General features: G+C 37.0%; 2 protein-coding genes across 11 annotated transcripts; both read left to right on the top strand.

The window, feature by feature from the left end:
• Window positions 1-2,793: 2,793 nt before the first annotated feature.
• On the top strand, window positions 2,794-9,723 carry LOC136249111 (TNF receptor-associated factor 2-like). 4 transcript variants are annotated; one of them, XM_066041042.1, is made up of 8 exons: window positions 2,895-3,021; window positions 4,633-4,830; window positions 4,998-5,090; window positions 7,419-7,470; window positions 7,527-7,622; window positions 8,120-8,275; window positions 8,376-8,447; window positions 8,504-9,723. In XM_066041042.1, the coding sequence occupies exons 4-8, from the start codon at window positions 7,426-7,428 to the stop codon at window positions 9,422-9,424; spliced, it is 1,290 nt and encodes a 429-aa protein (XP_065897114.1). In that variant the 5' UTR covers window positions 2,895-3,021; window positions 4,633-4,830; window positions 4,998-5,090; window positions 7,419-7,425; the 3' UTR covers window positions 9,425-9,723. The 4 variants fall into 4 exon arrangements, with proteins under 4 accessions (XP_065897113.1, XP_065897115.1, XP_065897114.1 ...); XM_066041043.1 differs by lacking the exon at window positions 4,633-4,830 and having other exon boundaries at window positions 2,883-3,021; XM_066041041.1 differs by lacking the exons at window positions 4,633-4,830; window positions 4,998-5,090 and having other exon boundaries at window positions 2,794-3,021.
• A 4,038-nt stretch (window positions 9,724-13,761) lies between these two features.
• LOC136249092 (uncharacterized) lies at window positions 13,762-16,279 on the top strand. Of its 7 annotated transcripts, XM_066041013.1 has the most exons (9): window positions 13,762-14,258; window positions 14,313-14,520; window positions 14,572-14,670; window positions 14,857-14,961; window positions 15,212-15,267; window positions 15,328-15,356; window positions 15,407-15,539; window positions 16,003-16,067; window positions 16,127-16,279. In XM_066041013.1, exons 5-9 carry the CDS (start codon window positions 15,238-15,240, stop codon window positions 16,200-16,202), a joined length of 333 nt encoding a protein of 110 aa, XP_065897085.1. In that variant the 5' UTR covers window positions 13,762-14,258; window positions 14,313-14,520; window positions 14,572-14,670; window positions 14,857-14,961; window positions 15,212-15,237; the 3' UTR covers window positions 16,203-16,279. The 7 variants fall into 7 exon arrangements, 5 of the variants coding, with proteins under 5 accessions (XP_065897085.1, XP_065897083.1, XP_065897084.1 ...); XR_010698045.1 differs by having other exon boundaries at window positions 13,762-14,520; window positions 14,572-14,734; window positions 15,012-15,267; window positions 15,447-15,539; XM_066041011.1 differs by having other exon boundaries at window positions 13,763-14,520; window positions 15,012-15,267.
• Window positions 16,280-17,825: the final 1,546 nt, after the last annotated feature.

Below are 17,825 nucleotides of genomic sequence, written 5' to 3'. Positions count from 1 at the left end.
CTTTGAATCTGAGACTACCACAATCAAATCTTAATCTTCTTGTTAGTAAATTTCAGTAAACGTTTGGATATTTTACTCAAGCTCTTGCTTGTTAACACGTATTCTTGCACCTAGGCCTGTTCGTCCACGTGTACTGTGTGATTATTGGGTTCTTGCAGTCTACGTATATTGCCAGAGATATAGCCAGTTGTTCCGCCCGAGGTTGTTTCTTCTTCGCAACGCCTTTAGCTACTTGACGAACTCGTTGGGACAAGCTAGTTAGTGACCCTGACTCGGATCTTTGTTAGGTGAGTCTACATACTGAATTCACACCTGTGAAAAGAGTGAGCATGGTGCATGTACGGATTCATATTGCTCCTGACATAATAGCCAAGATAAAACTCCAATAGCTAACAGCTACATCTCTTTAGTGAGCTCTTTAGCTAAATCAGGAGTAGCTAGCACGTCTCGTCAATATTCACATTCTTGAAAATCATCATGCAGTAATTATAATCAGCACATCTCAATCTCTATATTCTAGATATAGTATAGACCTCGATATAGACTAGCCAACATTCATGCAGCAAATGAAAAGTTTAGCTACACATGTGGGACCCCTGCTTTTAGTGATATGAGTAGTGATATTTGCTATGTAGTTTAATTTGTTATCCCACTCATATGGGACCTCAGCTGTGAAGGCTACTGAAAGCCTTTGTCAGTTTAGGGAGTCAGAGACATGCTGGCAAGAAGAATACAGAGAAGACTAATAATCCCTGCTATGGCTCCATAACCATAGGTACATGTCTTGATTGTATGTGGCTGTGGATCAAGTCACAACACGGCTGGCTGGAGTCTCTGAAATCTTAAGGTTTTGGTTACAAAGAATTTGCATGCTTTTGAATATTCCTGCACTGGTATCTTGTGCCAGCATCCCACAACATTAAGCTCAGGTATGAAAGCTTAGTCCAATTATAATTAGCTATGTAGCAACATGCACTATGTAATGTGTAAGCTTAACTCTACCATGCCAGCAAGTAATGTGTCCAAATGATATCACACTCTTAGCTGAACAGATTCGAGCAGATTAAATTACTATCTCATCTATTATTGTTTAGTGAAAGATAACAGGAGATGGAGCAGCAACCTCAGGAACTATCCACTACCAGTTTGGAAGTTGATATACTTGCGCTGAACGCATGAACGCATCTGATACCATCTGATACCTGATACCTTGAAATGCATGAACGCATCTGATGCCTTCGCTTAGCTGAGTTCATGTACGTATGTATATACATACAATTTACAATACACGCACAAACTTTAACAAGCATGCTAGCTAATCATTTATATCTCAATGGGTCAATGTCCATATCACTTTGCTAACTCAGGTAGACAGTCTCAAAGACAGTTGCACTATAAGTTATATTATATATAAGTGTGGAATCTATGTGTAAAATCTAATTGTGTGGTATATTCCACATTTGCTGAAGTCACCTACACCATTGATATGCTGAAGTTCCTGTACACAATTATCGAGACAATTATGCAGTCCAACTGTCAGCAGTTGCAAGAGATGTCTAAATAATGATATAGCTAAAATGTACACAACTTGCATGGACATGGCAAAACATGATGATTTTAGACATATTATTTGATGCATACAGTACTATAATACAGCTATACATGTGCGGCATGAAAATCTAGGGCAAAGTAGTAGTTAATAATAGTATAATTAAGCTTTGCCAACTCTAGTGTGAGATTTACTGAGCTTATGTGTGCATGCAGGGCTATTTGATTCGATTGGATGCTTTAGCTACAGTGACCAGCACTGAAGTAGTTTGCTATGTCACTATCTTGGTTGCTCAGTACAAATGAAGTATTTACAACTCAAGATCTAGGCATTTTCTCATCACTACTGAGATCACTACAAGGAGAGTTAGCTCTTAGTCATGATTACTTACTATGTGAGGTAACTGTATAGATGCATTGGGAACAGTTCCATTAGCTATAGGCTAACTTGCTACGTGTCAGCAGGCAAAGCCGCCAATTTAACTAGGCAAATTAGCCACATATACTAAGCTCTATTGCTGGTAGTATGCAGTATTGCAATAGCTAAAGAGTAGCCTCTTCAGTAGACTCGTACCTCGACTCATACCAGGCACAGAACACGGCTCCACAACACTACAACATAGTATTTAAAAGTATTTCAAATCTTAACTGAAATCTTAAAATCTTTTCAAATCTCAGTCTAAATCTTGAATCTTTCTTAAGATTTCTCAAATCTCAAATCTAAGTACTGCGTTACGGACCCCTCGTTTATGGTCTAGTGATCGGGTTAGTTGGAGTGGATTCTAGTATGAACACGTAATAGCTAGCACCCGAGACACTCCTTCCTAAATTCAAAGCACATACCTTTGCTGTCTGAGTGAATTTCTTTAGTGAAGACAAATCCCCAGTAAGTCGGGGAAATTTAGCGATCAATTCCCCCACCATCCCCGACCAGTTTCCCCACCCTCAGCCCGTATCAGTGGTAGTCGGGCATTACATTGATATAGGTGCATAATACAACTTGTAAATAAACTTATACCATGTACATATACTCGAGTTTCTTGTAATCCAGTCTCCAGATAGGGCTTTTGCCGAACAGCTCGAGATCCGATGTACCGTCGATCAATTACCCCCTGCGGGTCTCGAATGTTCTGGTTATGACGCCTGCAGAAGTCACGGGGTTCAATATGTCATAACGCATTATGTCACTACATCTATATAAAAGTATGCACTGAATCTTGTCTGATCTCATTCGTAGAACGAAGTTAAGTTTATAAAGGTTTAGCTACAGCTTGGCTACTTGTTCTATTCATATTTTTAATTGCAAAGTGTGTCACTACCCCAGTCAAAGATGCTCAATTCAATGCAACGGATCTCTACGTCAGAGAATAAGTTTCAGTGCGCAATCTGTCATTACCTTCTGAACGGTCCCCTACAGTTTCCTTGTGGACATCAAATCTGTACTCCATGTGCTCGAAGGCTCAAACAACAAAGGTACGTAGTTATAGCTACTGTATATAGCCATAATTATATTAAATAGCTAGATTATGTATATGTGCATGATGTATGCAAACTAGCTACATGTTGTTCAAATACAATTGCAAGATTAGAGGTAGCTAGTCAGGAACTTGATATAAAGGTTTTAGGGTGTACTATACGATTTCAAGCAGAAAGAACCACATGAAATGCATGCATGGAAGATGGGTCCATGAAACACACGACGAGTTAAGCTGGAAACCATATGTGACCTTGTATACAAAACGAGTCTTGTAGTCTATAGAATTAGCACGACTTGACAAATCATAATGCACCTATCGATGTATTGTCCCACCCCCCTCAGACATATGTGGGGCTATAGTGGGGATTTGACACAGCTGAATGTAAAATGCCCCATAGTAGGGCAAACCTATTGTGTCAAATCCCCACTGTTGGCCCCAGTTGCAACATGAAGATTTACTCAGGATTTGACATAGCATAGAAAGTTACAACAACAAAAAAAACTTGGGCGTTTAATGAACGATCGTCAAATGCCCCATAGTGGGGCAGCAGTTTCGTGTTAATTCCCCCTGTAAAGCCTCCCTGTAAAGCCTTGGTGAAACTTGAGATACATTATGAACACAAGTCCCATTGTCTATTAATGTGTGTGAAACATTCTGAAAATTCAAGTTGATGGTACAGAGTTAGGTGGGCTAGTGCTAGCATGTGTCACCATGAGCATGACAAATGCCTTTCTAGCTGCGCACGAAACATGAGGGGTCTGCAACACTTCGAATCTAACCTTCTAGAGGTTTGAATCTTGTTGAATCCCAGTAAAATCTTTCAAATCACAACTAACATTGAATCTAGCTCTCCTGAATCTGAGAGACAAAAGCAATTAGGAGTTAATGGGCTCCCTTTAATATCCTTAATATTAAATAATAGATTTTAACAATAAATAATAGCCACCCGCCCGCATGGTATTTTTTTGCCTGACTAGGACAGGAAACAAGGAATTTACAATTGTTGGGCTAATATCCTGACATTGGCACATGATGTGCCATGCATGTACATGTACATGTTATATTGATTATTTATCCGCCACACCCCACGAAGTCAGATAGAAAAATGAACTACTCTATACCTACCAGCCTGGTTATACTCTATTATAGCCCTCACAGTACTATAGTGCTTCCTGCCATCCAGTATAACCTTGGACTTTTATTCCCTATCCTCAAATAATGTATATGCCATGCATACTTTACTGCACATCTTATTAACTGTCTATGATTCTGAAGTTTATCCTGTGTGCACACACAGCAGCAATATATAGCTAACACAATAAGTCTGTCAAAAAGCAGTCCACACACAGTAAAAATTTAGCAAGCCATTTCATGCATCTATAGAATAGCTGTATAAGTGTGTGGGTACAAAATCAGTAGTAAAGGCAGTTATAGTATTCACCTGAGCCCCCCCCCCCCCCCCATCAAAAACAGTAATATAAAAGAGGTAAACATGTGTTCACTTCCTGTACTACATTTTCACGTAAATGCTTGAACTGTCCATAAATGTATATGGAATATTTTGAAAGTCTTATATAACTCACTTGTTTTCTATCTTACATCAAAGCACTTTTTTGATGAACAGTTCCAGTGTTTAAAGGGCTTCACTGCACTGGGAGGGCTCAGGTGAATGGAAACCAATTGATAATGGCTGAATTTGAGGGGAATTTCCACACACATCCGATATACACACATCCGATATACCAACGTTGATAATTCATAACTTCAGATTGCAGAGATATAGCCTTGAAATTTGTTTATATAGGTGAGCACCAACTTTAGTTTAGAGAACAATTCAGGTTTAAAATTATATGTGTCTTGAAACAAATTAAAATTAATGCATTTTCAAGTTCACAGGATTTGATGTGCTTGGAATATATACCCATTTTGCATAACTGTGTCACATTTATGACAACTTTGCTAATTTTAAAGGTGTTTCATGATATTGCCAAACCAGGACTACCTTTGGTTTGCATAAAGCTGGCTATAAAAGCAGCAAAGTTTATTAGAGCATTGTGCAATAAGGTAAAGTGAAAATTATATACATGTCTATTTTTTTATTTATTACTGTGTATAGGATTCAGTCAATCAGTAGGTTACACAGATACATCATCATGCATGAGAAAAAAAGATAAATTAGCTAATTAAAGTGATTCAATAATGTGTCCTTTAAACAATTTATAGATGGCTGATTGACTGTATCTTCTGGCATATAGGTATGGCAACCAGGGTGCATGGGACTGGAGCCCCTATTGATTTTAGTTTGTAAAAAGATTAAGATACTTTAATAGATTGTTTAATAATAGAACAGTCAATGTGTAAAATTGCCCTCAGAATTGATTTCAGAACACTAAAATTTCAAATTTCCTGTGGGAGCGTGCCCCCAAACCCCACTAGAGGTATCATGCTTTGTGCATTGAGTATGCTTTTTACATTGTTGTATATACGTACCTAGCTTGGAACAGAGCCCCCATCTAAAAATATCTTGCTATGCCTATGACTTCTCCATGGTAATTGCTCCATAATTTCATTCTGGATGGCAAGAAGGAAAATACATCTGGCTTGTGCATAGTTGATTGTGCTATAAAATTTGTATTGCAAGGGCGGATCTAGGATTTCAGAAGGGAGGGTGCTAACATGGACATTAATATATGTGGCAAGAAAGTTGATACACTGGTGTGCAAAGCACACTCAGCATGTGGAGCATGTCTATCTAGGGGGGTCTGGGGGCATGCCCCCCACAGGAAGATTTAGCAAATTTGGCTACTGAGATTGAAATTGGTAGTAATTTTGAGTGAAAAATGATGTGACTTTATTTATGTGCATTCCCCTACAGTTTGTCATTATAAAACTAAGGGCACAGCCAGGATCTAAAATTCAATCTTAGACTAATTAACATCTTAAAGAACTATAGTATTGGAACATAATGGATATCAGCTGCACATGATCAAATTTAGTGCTTTGAAGTATAGCATAATTTACAGTCTCATGGCTCAAACTACACTAGCTGTCCAAACAGTAGAGAGGGTAAGTGTGAGTGGAGAGGGCAAGTAGACTCACCACTGTGTGGAGTGCACATGCACTCAGCATGTATAGAATTCTCCAGCTAGGGGGCCCTGGTGGTATATATACTCCCCTGGAAATTTTTGGAAATGACTATCACAAGATTGAGTCTAGAAGCTATTTTTAACCAAATGTGAGTATAAGAAAAATGAAGTAATTTTAATTTAAAAAACAGAACTATACACTGTTTCTTGTTATTGGATTTTGAGAAAATGTATAATAGTGGCTTTTCAAGGAGAATAAAGTGTCAAATAGAATAAAGAGGGTATAGTTAATTGAATGTAAGGTCAAGGAGAATATTTAAAACACAGGATTGGATCTACTTCATATATAGCCACTATTCTGTGGTGCAGGTTGCTATTTCAATCTAACTTTTAAAATGATGGATCCATCCATCACCATAATTGTTTTACAACTAGTCTACAAATACGACTAGTTTTTGGCCACAACTAACCCCTTTTTAGCACACAGTGATCATGCATGGCAACTTAAATGTTGCAGTATAATTTAAGCTTAAAGTTGAGCTTCAAGGGATTTGATAGTGCAAACTCCAGAAGCTGCTAGATTTAGATAAATGTAGCATGGGATTTGATCAAGTAAGGGAAACAAACAGCTCTCAGATGTTTAGCCTTAATTGTGAACTTAAATGCTAAGAAATTCACTATTATATATGACAGTGACTGTTGTTTTACTTGCAAGAGAAGCATTTCAACCCAAGAATCAAGTTTGTAGCAGAGCCTAAATAACTTAAACTATTTGACAGAAAAAGTTGTTTTCATGCAGAATAGACTCTCAATTAATAATGTTTTATACAATTTAGTACATTAAAGGTATAAACCTTTTACCTAAAGTGATGGGTATATCACAGGATGTTTGGTACAATGGTGAGGGTAGCAGTGCACAGGTCTAGAAGAATAGGTTTAATTTCAGCTTACACTCTGGTAACTTCTTGAAAATTATAGTTTTAATGATGGTTGTTCTATTAGAGTATTTCAATTTTAGCAGCTTCTAGGGTAAGACTTACTCGAAAAGAATAACTTTGAGCCCCTTAGTAATTCTTGGACAAGATTAACTATTCCCCTTGCTCTTTTCCATCTTTCATTGCCCATACATGTGCATAAAATGCAACTGCATCTGTACTACAGCTTCTAGAAGCTTCCTACCTTGCTCATTGTAAAATTTTGGAGGGGGAGTGCTTCAGCCCCCAAAGCACCCCCCTAAATCCGCCCTTGTATTGCACACATTTTAGTAGGCAGAATGACTTGTAATTTCCTTTTATTACACTTGCAGTGCTCAGATGTTCTTCTGTGAAAAATGCAAGGGAAAAGTCGCATTTAAGGGGGTAAGTGTAATTCTTTTACATGTTGCATGCATGAATTCTTCCTTGTACATGTATAGTATTTCCATGATAAGGCGATATCCAAAGAGATCAATTATCTGATTATTTCTTGTCCTCAATGCAACAGTTGGACTGGTGAATATCATTGTTATCAGGTTAGTGACATGCATAGCTAAACAAAAATCCCACTTATAGTATGTTCATGTTGAGCTGAATCCTGAAAAACAGCTAAAAATTAAAAGTGGATTTTTTCTTAACAGAGCTAACATTTCAGCCAACCAGATGATTATTGATAACAGCAAAGGTGTCAACAACAGACATGTACAGTTTGGCTCCATTACAAGTTCAGGAAAGGGTTGTAATGGACACTATACTTATATGGCTTCCTCATAGGAAATGTATTGTGAAAAGTTTGATTGACCATAAATATTATGTCAAACATTTGAACAAAAAGATTTTGAAATATTTTTAGCGGATCAAACAGTACTACAGATGAGTAAATTTCAAGATCATGTGTAATTGCATCCATGAGTTATTAAATATTTTTTTAGGATTCAGTTCAACGTGAATATACTATAGTTTTTTCTATCATATGAATAATTGCTGTATTTGCTAAGCAAATATTTAAATGTATATATACATCATCACACAGAATCACATAAAGGAGGAGTGTCAATTAGTCAAGGTATCATGTCCCAATGAAGGTTGTAGTGAGGAGATCACAAGATCACAAATTGATGATCACTTACAACATTGTCAGTATAGAAGAGAGTCACGTACAGAAAAGGAGTGTTATGATGAGCAGAAGGTATTACTCACAACACTAGTGTATAATGTAGGATATTAACTATCAATATAAAGTATTGACTACAACACATAACACAAATTACTATCAATATTGTATACAGGAACATGAAAGGAAATGTACTGCTACTCCTGCTCAAGTTAAATATCTCAGTGATCTTGTTCCCAGGAGTACAGTAAGTATAAGTTTTACAGGAAGATGCTGTATGAATTATTTATCATTTGCTTTCAGATAGATACACCAAATCCTAACAATAACTCTGAGTACTCACTGGTAAAGAAGGCAACTACTGGACAAAATAGTCTACATTGCCTGTTTGCCTTCTTAGGCTGTCAATCTGTAATCAGCAATGTAGAATTGGAAACACATTTGGAGAGATATGTAAAGCATCATCTGTCATTGGTTGGCAAGTATCTGTCTGATGAATTTCATCAGAATAAATATGACATCACTAACAAAGACTATGAAGCAATTAAACAATTGCTTCATACTGAATTGGACAGAACCCATAAAAGGTTAGGGACAGCCAAAGGCAAGGAGAAAGAAAGCACCTTACAAATCACTGGATTACAACACAAGCAAGATAACATTAAATTTCGGTTAACTGGTGTTGAAGATCTTTTAACATCCTTACAAGCTAGTATTAATGAGATCAATCATACTTATGAGGAAGTGTCTCTCACCTTGCAAACACTTCAAGCTACTTCATATGATGGTCACTACATATGGAAGATACCAGATATCACTAGACGTAGAAGGGATGCTCTACTAGGAAAGACTGTCAGTTTATATTCAGCACCATTTTACACCAGCAGGTTTGGGTACAGACTGTGTCTACGTGTATATTTAGATGGTGATGGTAGTGGCAAGGGACATTATATATCTTACTTCCTTACCATCATGAAGGGAGAATATGATGCTTTACTAGAATGGCCATTTCAGCATATGGTGACAATGACATTAGTGAACCAGAAAGGTAACAACAACATTGTACAGTCATTCAGACCCAACCCAACCAGTACTAGTTTTCATCAACCAAAATCAGACATGAATGTGGCATCTGGTTGTCCTAAATTTGCTCCACTATCAATACTGGATAATCCTGAATTTGTTGTGGAAGATGTGGCGTTCTTCAAATGTGTCATTAAGTAAACATGATGATACACCATGACACTCTTCTGTAGAGTATTACACAGAGTAGTCATACATATAATACTTAGAGCTTCATTGTGACATATTGCTCTTTATGTACCATTTTATTATTAGATAGTATATACATTCGTGTGTTTTGTCTAGTTTACAATTTTAATTATCATTCATATTAAATTGTATACAATACGTACAATAGTTTTTAAACTATATTTCCCTTCATATCACCACCAAGTACTTATAGTATTATGCCTTATTTTTTATATAGTGTCTGGCTGATGAGCACTAGTGTAATTGTCACAAGTAACCACTATTTAGTCTTTTACAATTAACATTGTATACTATTCATACTTACATGCAGTTGGGCACATACTAGTAATAGCATGGGTAGCAGTGAAATTTGGGATAAATACCACTCTTGTTGTATTGGAAATGGGGATAAATTTCACGAGGTGAAGCCGAGTGAAATTTACCATTTCCAATACAACAAGAGTGGTATTTATCCCAAATTTCACTGCTACTCATGCTATTCCCAGTTAATACCATACTCGCTGCATATACGCATGCTGTGCATTAGCGTTGCCATTTACGCAATTTGTCACTATGTACTAAACATGTGTCAACACTAATTGGTGCTACATTGTTAACATAAATTCTAGCCAATGAAATTGCAATTACAACTTTTTCACTGCTACCAGTGAAATACGGGATAAATTTCACTGCTACTATTGAGACTTTTGTATGGGCAGTGAAACAGGTATGGTATTAATATACAGTATCACTCATTGCTTGTAAACAAAGTAATTAATTAAGCTACAGTTATTAATGTCTCAAAAGGGCAACTAACATTATCAGGGTACATGTACAGTTTTAATATTTGTCTATAAAATGACATCTGTACAATGATAGCAAGCCTTTTAGCTCTAATCAGAAATATGTATCCTAATTGCCTACAGTGATTTTACTACACTAATGGAATTAGTCCATATACACCCTTTTCATATGGTCACTTTAAACCAGCCACATTCAACCCGGGTTAACAAGTTCATAGTAGCTTCGAAGCTATAAAATATCATAAGCAAATTCAACCCTACAAACACTATTTTCACATGGACACACAAAAATGCGGGTTGAGTAGCCTACTTCAACCCAGGTTCAACTCAGTTTCTGTTCACAAGCAATCATTAGATGATGGTATTCATTGCCGGACTGATAATTGTCTTCTAAGCACTTTACTTTGCAGATCCAAGTTCAACCAGGGTTTAACCCTACTGCTTTGTAGGGTTGAACTCACTTAATATGATATTTTATGATTTCAAGGTTCAACCCGGGTTAAGAATCTCATATGAATGCATTAACCAAGGTTGACTATTTAAAGTGATCATATGAAAAGGGTGAAAGCAGTAGGGTTCAACCTGGGTTGAACTTGGGTCTGCAAAGTAAAAGCGAGTTGTGCTTTTTGGTGGATACATAAAGTGCTTAGAAGAAAATTATCACTCAATGAATACCATCACCTGATGATTGCTTGTGAACAGAAACTGGGGGTTGAAAGTTGAAGAAGAAATGTACTAACTTTTAAATGGCAGGATGCAAGCAAATGAATCGAAATAACAGTTGGCCATGCAGGCCACATGTGTACACAACTCGGGTCGACACAACTATGACTATAAGTAACGAGTAATCTCCCCTGAGAGAACGATCCATTAAATGGTGACCCAAGTAACCTTTATACTGTAAAGAGTGGCTTAACCCAAAGAGTGGCATTACCTCAAAGTGGCCTGATCACCGTGGGGAAGTTTTTCTCCTATTAGGCCACTCCAATTGGTAATTATGTTTCTGGTCCACCGCCCGCATCTTTTTTTGGAGAATGTGAAATTTCAGAAATACATGAGTAAAATGCCCGCATCAGCTTTTTGAAAAACCTGGATTTCAGAAACAAACATTGAGCTGCAACAAGTATGCTAAGTCTAACTATCTACTAGTAAGTGTCATAATTTGTATTTTATCAGTGAAAACCTGCAAGAAATGGGCAGAGTGCATAGTACGGATCGATATACTCTAATAGAACAGTCAGTAAATCACGAAAAAATTATATTTATTTATTTATTATTGTTTTTCAGTACATAAAATTATACTGAAAGCCACTGACAAGTGCTGCCAGTGACTCACTACAAAAACAAAATTAATTATATTATAAGTAATTAGTCACAATAGTACTTCATATAGAATCACTTGAAAGCAGACGATTAAAATTAAGATTATCCATGATGTACAAAATTATCCACAATGAAATTGATATCCCATTTGATTTGTATACTAACTTTGCAACATATTCCAGTACAAGAAATTATCATCCTTTTAACCTCCTATCATTGCAAGCATCAAAGTCCTCATATCAGTCCTCATTTTTTTCAGCAACAATTTCACTTTGGAATGATTTACCTAACCTAGCTAAAGACTCTAATTCACTTGAAGTATTTAAATCTATAATTAAACTATAATTTCCTTATTGTATTGAATTATTTTTTTATGATTTGTCTGTACATTTTTCTTCATTTCTGAAGTTGTACAGTATAGGTAAATAATAATCCACCCCAAAAACACCTTCGCTGTAAAAAAGGCGCGCCCAAGAAACTACAAGTACCTGGAACCCAATGTAAAAAACAAAAAGAAAAAACAGCTTAGCTGAAGTGAAAAGTAACTGGTAACTTAAAGAGCTGATATCTGAAGCGGCCAAGAATACAATTACTAAAGTTTAATCCATGCAAGAACACCTTGGCTATAAAACAGGTGTATACATGAAAGTAACTGGCAACTGAAATGGCTGATATCTGAAGCGGCCAAGAATGAATGGTCATATACAACTAATTCAAAACTTTAACACTGAACCTTTATAATTCAGCTGTGTTCTATATTCACTCTTGCTGCATCGTAAAGTAATTTCTTTTAACTCTAATTGGCTGGTAATTTGGCCGCCTTTTTTAATAGTCAGTATAATAGAGCAAAAAAAGGCGGCCAAATTACCAGCCAATTAGAGTTAAAAGAAATTACTTTACGATGCAGCAAGAGTGAATATAGAACACAGCTGAATTATAAAGGTTCAGTGTTAAAGTTTTGAATTAGTTGTATATGACCATTCATTCTTGGCCGCTTCAGATATCAGCCATTTCAGTTGCCAGTTACTTTCATGTATACACCTGTTTTATAGCCAAGGTGTTCTTGCATGGATTAAACTTTAGTAATTGTATTCTTGGCCGCTTCAGATATCAGCTCTTTAAGTTACCAGTTACTTTTCACTTCAGCTAAGCTGTTTTTTCTTTTTGTTTTTTACATTGGGTTCCAGGTACTTGTAGTTTCTTGGGCGCGCCTTTTTTACAGCGAAGGTGTTTTTGGGGTGGATATCACTCATTTTTGTCAGTGAAAGGTAATTTTTTTGGAAATGAGCAATTAACATTAATGCAGAATATTATCTTGGAGAGTCAGTAAAATCCATACATAATAATGATTGTTTCATAACACCATAAATTTGGAAGTATGAATTTACGGTGTAGTATGACTGTTCTATTAGAGTAAATTTATCTTTACTGCCTGCACGTGATGAATATATCTCATATCTGTGCATGTTAAATGCTTCAGACACCTAATTAAACTTGCAAGTGCCTAATTAGTTTACAGTTGCTACACAACTATAAATACATTTGTAATTGTTATCATCATAATCATTTATCATGTCATAACCATTTTTTAATATGTTGGTCACAACTTCAGGATTAGAGCAGCAGAGAAAGGAATAGAGGACTCAACCATCAAGACTTGTATTTGGGAGATGGAACAGTATTGCGATGGACAATGCCGGTACTAACCCCTCAAGGGTGTTGCAGTACAGTATAGATGCAAGACCAGAGCCTCGATTGTCACCGTGGTCACAACTTCAGGATTGGAGCAGCAGAGAAAGGAATGGAGGACTCAATCATCAAGACTCGGGGAGATGAAATAGCATTGCCATGGACAATGCCAGCACTAACCCCTCAAGGATGTCACAGTGCAGTATCGATACAACCACTCCAACCAGTGCATAAGACCAGAGCTCAATCATCACCTTTTGACTGAAATTTTTATACTTGATGAAGCAATTAAAACAAAATAGTTGTAGTACTTATACTTTCCTGAGGGAGCATGCCCCCACAGTCTCAGACTCCCTTGCCTGTTAGGCAGAATAATAGGATTGAGCCTTACTACCACTTTCACCTTTATTCTTGGCCTGAATGTACATATCAGCAACATACAGTAGCTGTAGATAATGCTAGTTAATATCCCTAGGCAGAGCTATAGGGGTGGGAATTTTTCCCTACTATCATACTATCATAGTAGTTCTTCTCGCAGTTCTTTGCCTGGCCATCATCAACTGCTGTCAAAACATTAGTCTCGTCCCCCAGACCCTTCCTCAAGCATGCTTATCACACAAAAATAACTTAGTTTAGCAGTGCACAAACGATTATTCATTGACAGCTTATACTATAATAAAGTACACTTACCGCATTGTTGAACCATGTATACCACCAGATTGACAACTAACACGTGATCTATTTAGGGGAAATCTCGTGGAAAGTCCCTAATTACCTTAAGCGGACACTCGTGATACGTGGTTTTAAATTGAATGCTTTAAGAATGTAACTGGATGGTGAGGCGTACTTTAATCGGCTCGACTTTACTGAGAAACTCGAGCCCCTCGTGAGAAACTACATCGCTTGAGCAACGCTTGAAAAAGTAAGAGTCAAGAATACTGAGGGACTCTATGACATATGCCGGTCTTGATGCTAACGAAACGAGGAGTGAAGTTTGTGCAACGTGTCACATCGCCACACACTGATTCACCGTGTTTGTGCGATAGGGTTTTTGGACCTGTCCACCAGATGTTGAAAGGAAATTCATTCCACCACATGTTGAAAGGAAATTCATTCCAACTTGTGAAGTTATTGGTATACTCATTGTTGGGGTCCATGGGGACATCGATGATCATTTACCAGTCAGCTGTAAGTAATGTCACAACAGAAGGAAAGGAACCATTTCCATATCCCTATGGCATACTGATTTTCCAGGTCAGCCGTTTATGTACACCCAACCACGGAAATGTAGAACTTTGGTTGCAGGTGGAAAATAAACACCTTTTTACTCAGTTACAAGAGATTCACCCAGCTGGGATAAAATGTTGAAGTGAATGTCATTAGTACCTACTTGCGGTTCATCAGGTATTGGACAATTCCAAGTGTCCAGATTATGTAGTTGTCCTCATGTTCAAGTTTACATGTTTAGGCAAGTTCCACAACATCCTATAATTTATTATTATATCAGTGTGGAATAGTGCTTATATAATATTTTTCATATTCCAGGCTTTAGGTGTATTGTATTTAATGCCTGCTTGTTGGTTTTTGCAGGCCATCTGGTCATACCGGTTTATCCACTAGCAGTTGAATGTGATCATGGTACGTATGTAAGTTGAGACCATGCAGGAACAAAGATACAGGTGTCATGAATTTCAGGTCAGTTAACGTTCAAAGGAATTGTATTATTGCAATTGTTCTTGTTGTAGTTATCAATTATCAGTGACCAGTTTGTGATAGCGTACTTTGTTTGACTAATGACCAAATGTTCTGGTTTACATGCTTACCCAACAGTTATGTTACTCACTTAACCATATGTGATATTTTTTTTTTAGTTCATTTTGATTATTCATCCTTTATTGGTACAGCCTGGCATATTGATTTTTTGCACATTCTCTTTTTAATTCAGTGCCTGCTGGATTGTTTCATCAGAAGATGTCTTTGGTGTTGCGACCGATGTTCCAGGTCAGTTTGCATGTGTGTTTAATTTAAGGTTGACTTCAGTGCCTGCTCATTCTTTTACAGGTCTCGGTATTGAGTGTCATGAATTTCAGGTCAGTTGACGTACAGAAGAATTGTATTATTGCAATTGTTGTTTTTGTAGTTATCAATTATCACTGTATACTAGTGATGTGAATTTGCAGGTCAATCTACTCAGATGTATCAGGCATAGTGTTGATGGGTTCGAACAAGTATCCAGTGTAGACTGTAGTGGCATCAAGGGTGTTAATTTCCAGGTCAGTTTACATGTTGTGATGTTAGTGATTTTTTCCTAGTACCCAGATGTTAAGTGTATTGTATTTAATGCCCACTTGTTATGTTTTTAAAATTATGGTATATCAGTGTAGACAGTGCAACAGTAAGCCTTCTGTGTTGTAGTAACTATTTGTTTCATAATATTATGCTGTTGTCCCGGAATGGCACAATTTTTGGGCAACCAGTGTGAAGTCCAGTGGTACAAACATTGTATTATGACCAAGTTGTGATAGCGTACTTTTGTTTGACTAATGTCCTAATGTTCTGGTTTGACTAATGTCCTGGTTTGACTAATGTCCTAATGTTCTGGTTTAACATGCTTACCCAACAGTTATGTTATTCATTCACTTAGCCTGGGATATAATTTTTGTTTATTTTGATTATCCATGCTATTATTGACACAGCCCGGCATATTGATTTTTTGTACATTCTCTTTTAATTCAGTGCCTGCTGGATTGTGTCATCAGATATCGAAACAAGTGTTTTTGGTGTTGCGACCGATGTTCCAGGTCAGTTGCATGAGTGTTTAATTTAAGGTTAACTTCAGTGCCTGCTTATTCTTTTACAGGTCTCAGTATCGTCATGCTGACATACAAGAAATCATCACTATTGTTGGAACTATTTTTAGTCAAGTCTTGATGTGATGTTAATTAACGTTGTTACACATTGTTGTATGTTTACCATATGGCAAGAAATTATCATGGCCATCATGAAATTTGAATATTGTGTAAGTTGTGTGGAACAACCCCAACTCATACATGGTCACTGGCAAACCACGAAACACATTCGAGCCACAACACCACGAACCACATTTGAGCAATCCATTACAAAATTTTGTTGCACCATTTGTGTGTGCATAATACTTAATGAAAGCCACAACACAAGCTACATGGTACACGCTACATAGAGGTGGTAACCCCTAAAGGCTTGTTACCTTTTGTATTCACCTTACCGGCCTTTGTGGTTAATCTATTAAAAATTACATGTAAATAGAGAATTGAAGAGTATGCTAAAGCACCTTCGCTAGTGATTTTGTTCTTCAAACCATAAGACAACTGGCGATTTATAAACGCTCGCATGGGGTGTGGTACTAAATGGAATTTAAAAGATTTCTGCTTAAAACGCCATCCCTAGGGAACTTACGGTTCAGCACGCTGTCACAACTTGTTTATCAGGCATTAGAGTTTGTGTCCACATCGTGTCTTTAAAAGTTATTGTAGGGATTAGAGGTTTGATTGAAGAAAATACGCGTATAGGCAAACCAGGATTGGATAATGTCAGTGCTAGATGGACTATACAAACACGACTATGTTGACTGGTATAACGTGACAGTAGGTGTAACATAAGGTAGAGAAATAAAGTGAAATACGCCTATTTTTTATTTTGCGATGGTTACTTTTTTATTTTAGCGAGGTCGCAAGAAAACTATGACGACTCCTAAAGATTTTTTTATCACTGACGTAACGCAATACAAATCTATTGAGAGATGTTGCGTAATTTAGGACTAATATTGCGAAACCGGCCCTACACGTAAATAACTCACAGTAGTGGCCGCGCGTCTTTTAATTGGGCGTGCGCTTTGTAGTTTCTTGGCCGCGCGACTCACTACCGTGAGTCTTGATAATAAATAAATAAAATATAATGGCGATACTCTAATTGATCAGTCACTTCATTGTTGCTTTGTTGCTGAATTCCGCCCGCCCGCACCTACAACTGATTTTCAAAGGACCAGAAACATAATTACCAATTGGAGTGGCCTTAAATATTCGAGCTATTATTAATTTATTGGCAACAGGGAAAACAGTTTGGCCACGTGAAACTTTTTAGCGTCTCCTATTATACTACCAACTAATGCAATTGAAATTGCAGATACTGATCTATTTATAACTAGACTCCAATCATATTATTGTACCTAATGTGTTTGTGTTTATGTGATTCTTGAGCACACCAGCAGGGCTGACTGCTCAGTAAACAATAATAATAATAATAATATCATATATGTTGAAGAAGTGATTTGAACTAGCTAGAACTGAGAGAGAAAAAACTGTTTAGCTAATTTCAGCAGACAATGATGGGTGTGTGGATTCAGTGGGATGGAATGGTGGACTGGAATGGAATAGTGGAATGGAATGGAATGGTGGAATGGAACGGTAATTAGGTAATTTCACATACAGTGGTCATTTCTTTATAAAGACCACCTTCTAACAAATACCACCTCTTTGTAAAGACCTTTAATATTTAAATTGCTGCAATCTTGTTGTTTTAGA

This window comes from Dysidea avara, chromosome 3 (genome assembly GCF_963678975.1).
Source record: "Dysidea avara chromosome 3, odDysAvar1.4, whole genome shotgun sequence".
NCBI classification, from domain to species: domain Eukaryota; kingdom Metazoa; phylum Porifera; class Demospongiae; order Dictyoceratida; family Dysideidae; genus Dysidea; species Dysidea avara.
Note: the sequence above shows the minus strand (reverse complement) of the source record. Positions and strands in the feature narration are given on the sequence as shown.

Bases quoted from the DNA above. Each gene is read 5' to 3' on its own strand.
- LOC136249092 (XM_066041013.1), top strand. From the start codon at position 15,238: ATGTCTTTGGTGTTGCGACCGATGTTCCAG. The intron at 15,357-15,406 runs GTCAGTTGACGT...TTGTTTTTGTAG, and splicing joins TTGAGTGTCATGAATTTCAG to TTATCAATTATCACTGTATA. The intron at 15,540-16,002 runs GTCAGTTTACAT...CTTTTAATTCAG, and splicing joins TCAAGGGTGTTAATTTCCAG to TGCCTGCTGGATTGTGTCAT.
- LOC136249111 (XM_066041041.1), top strand. From the start codon at position 2,879: ATGCTCAATTCAATGCAACGGATCTCTACGTCAGAGAATAAGTTTCAG. The intron at 3,022-7,418 runs GTACGTAGTTAT...TTACACTTGCAG, and splicing joins CGAAGGCTCAAACAACAAAG to TGCTCAGATGTTCTTCTGTG. The intron at 8,448-8,503 runs GTAAGTATAAGT...ATTTGCTTTCAG, and splicing joins ATCTTGTTCCCAGGAGTACA to ATAGATACACCAAATCCTAA.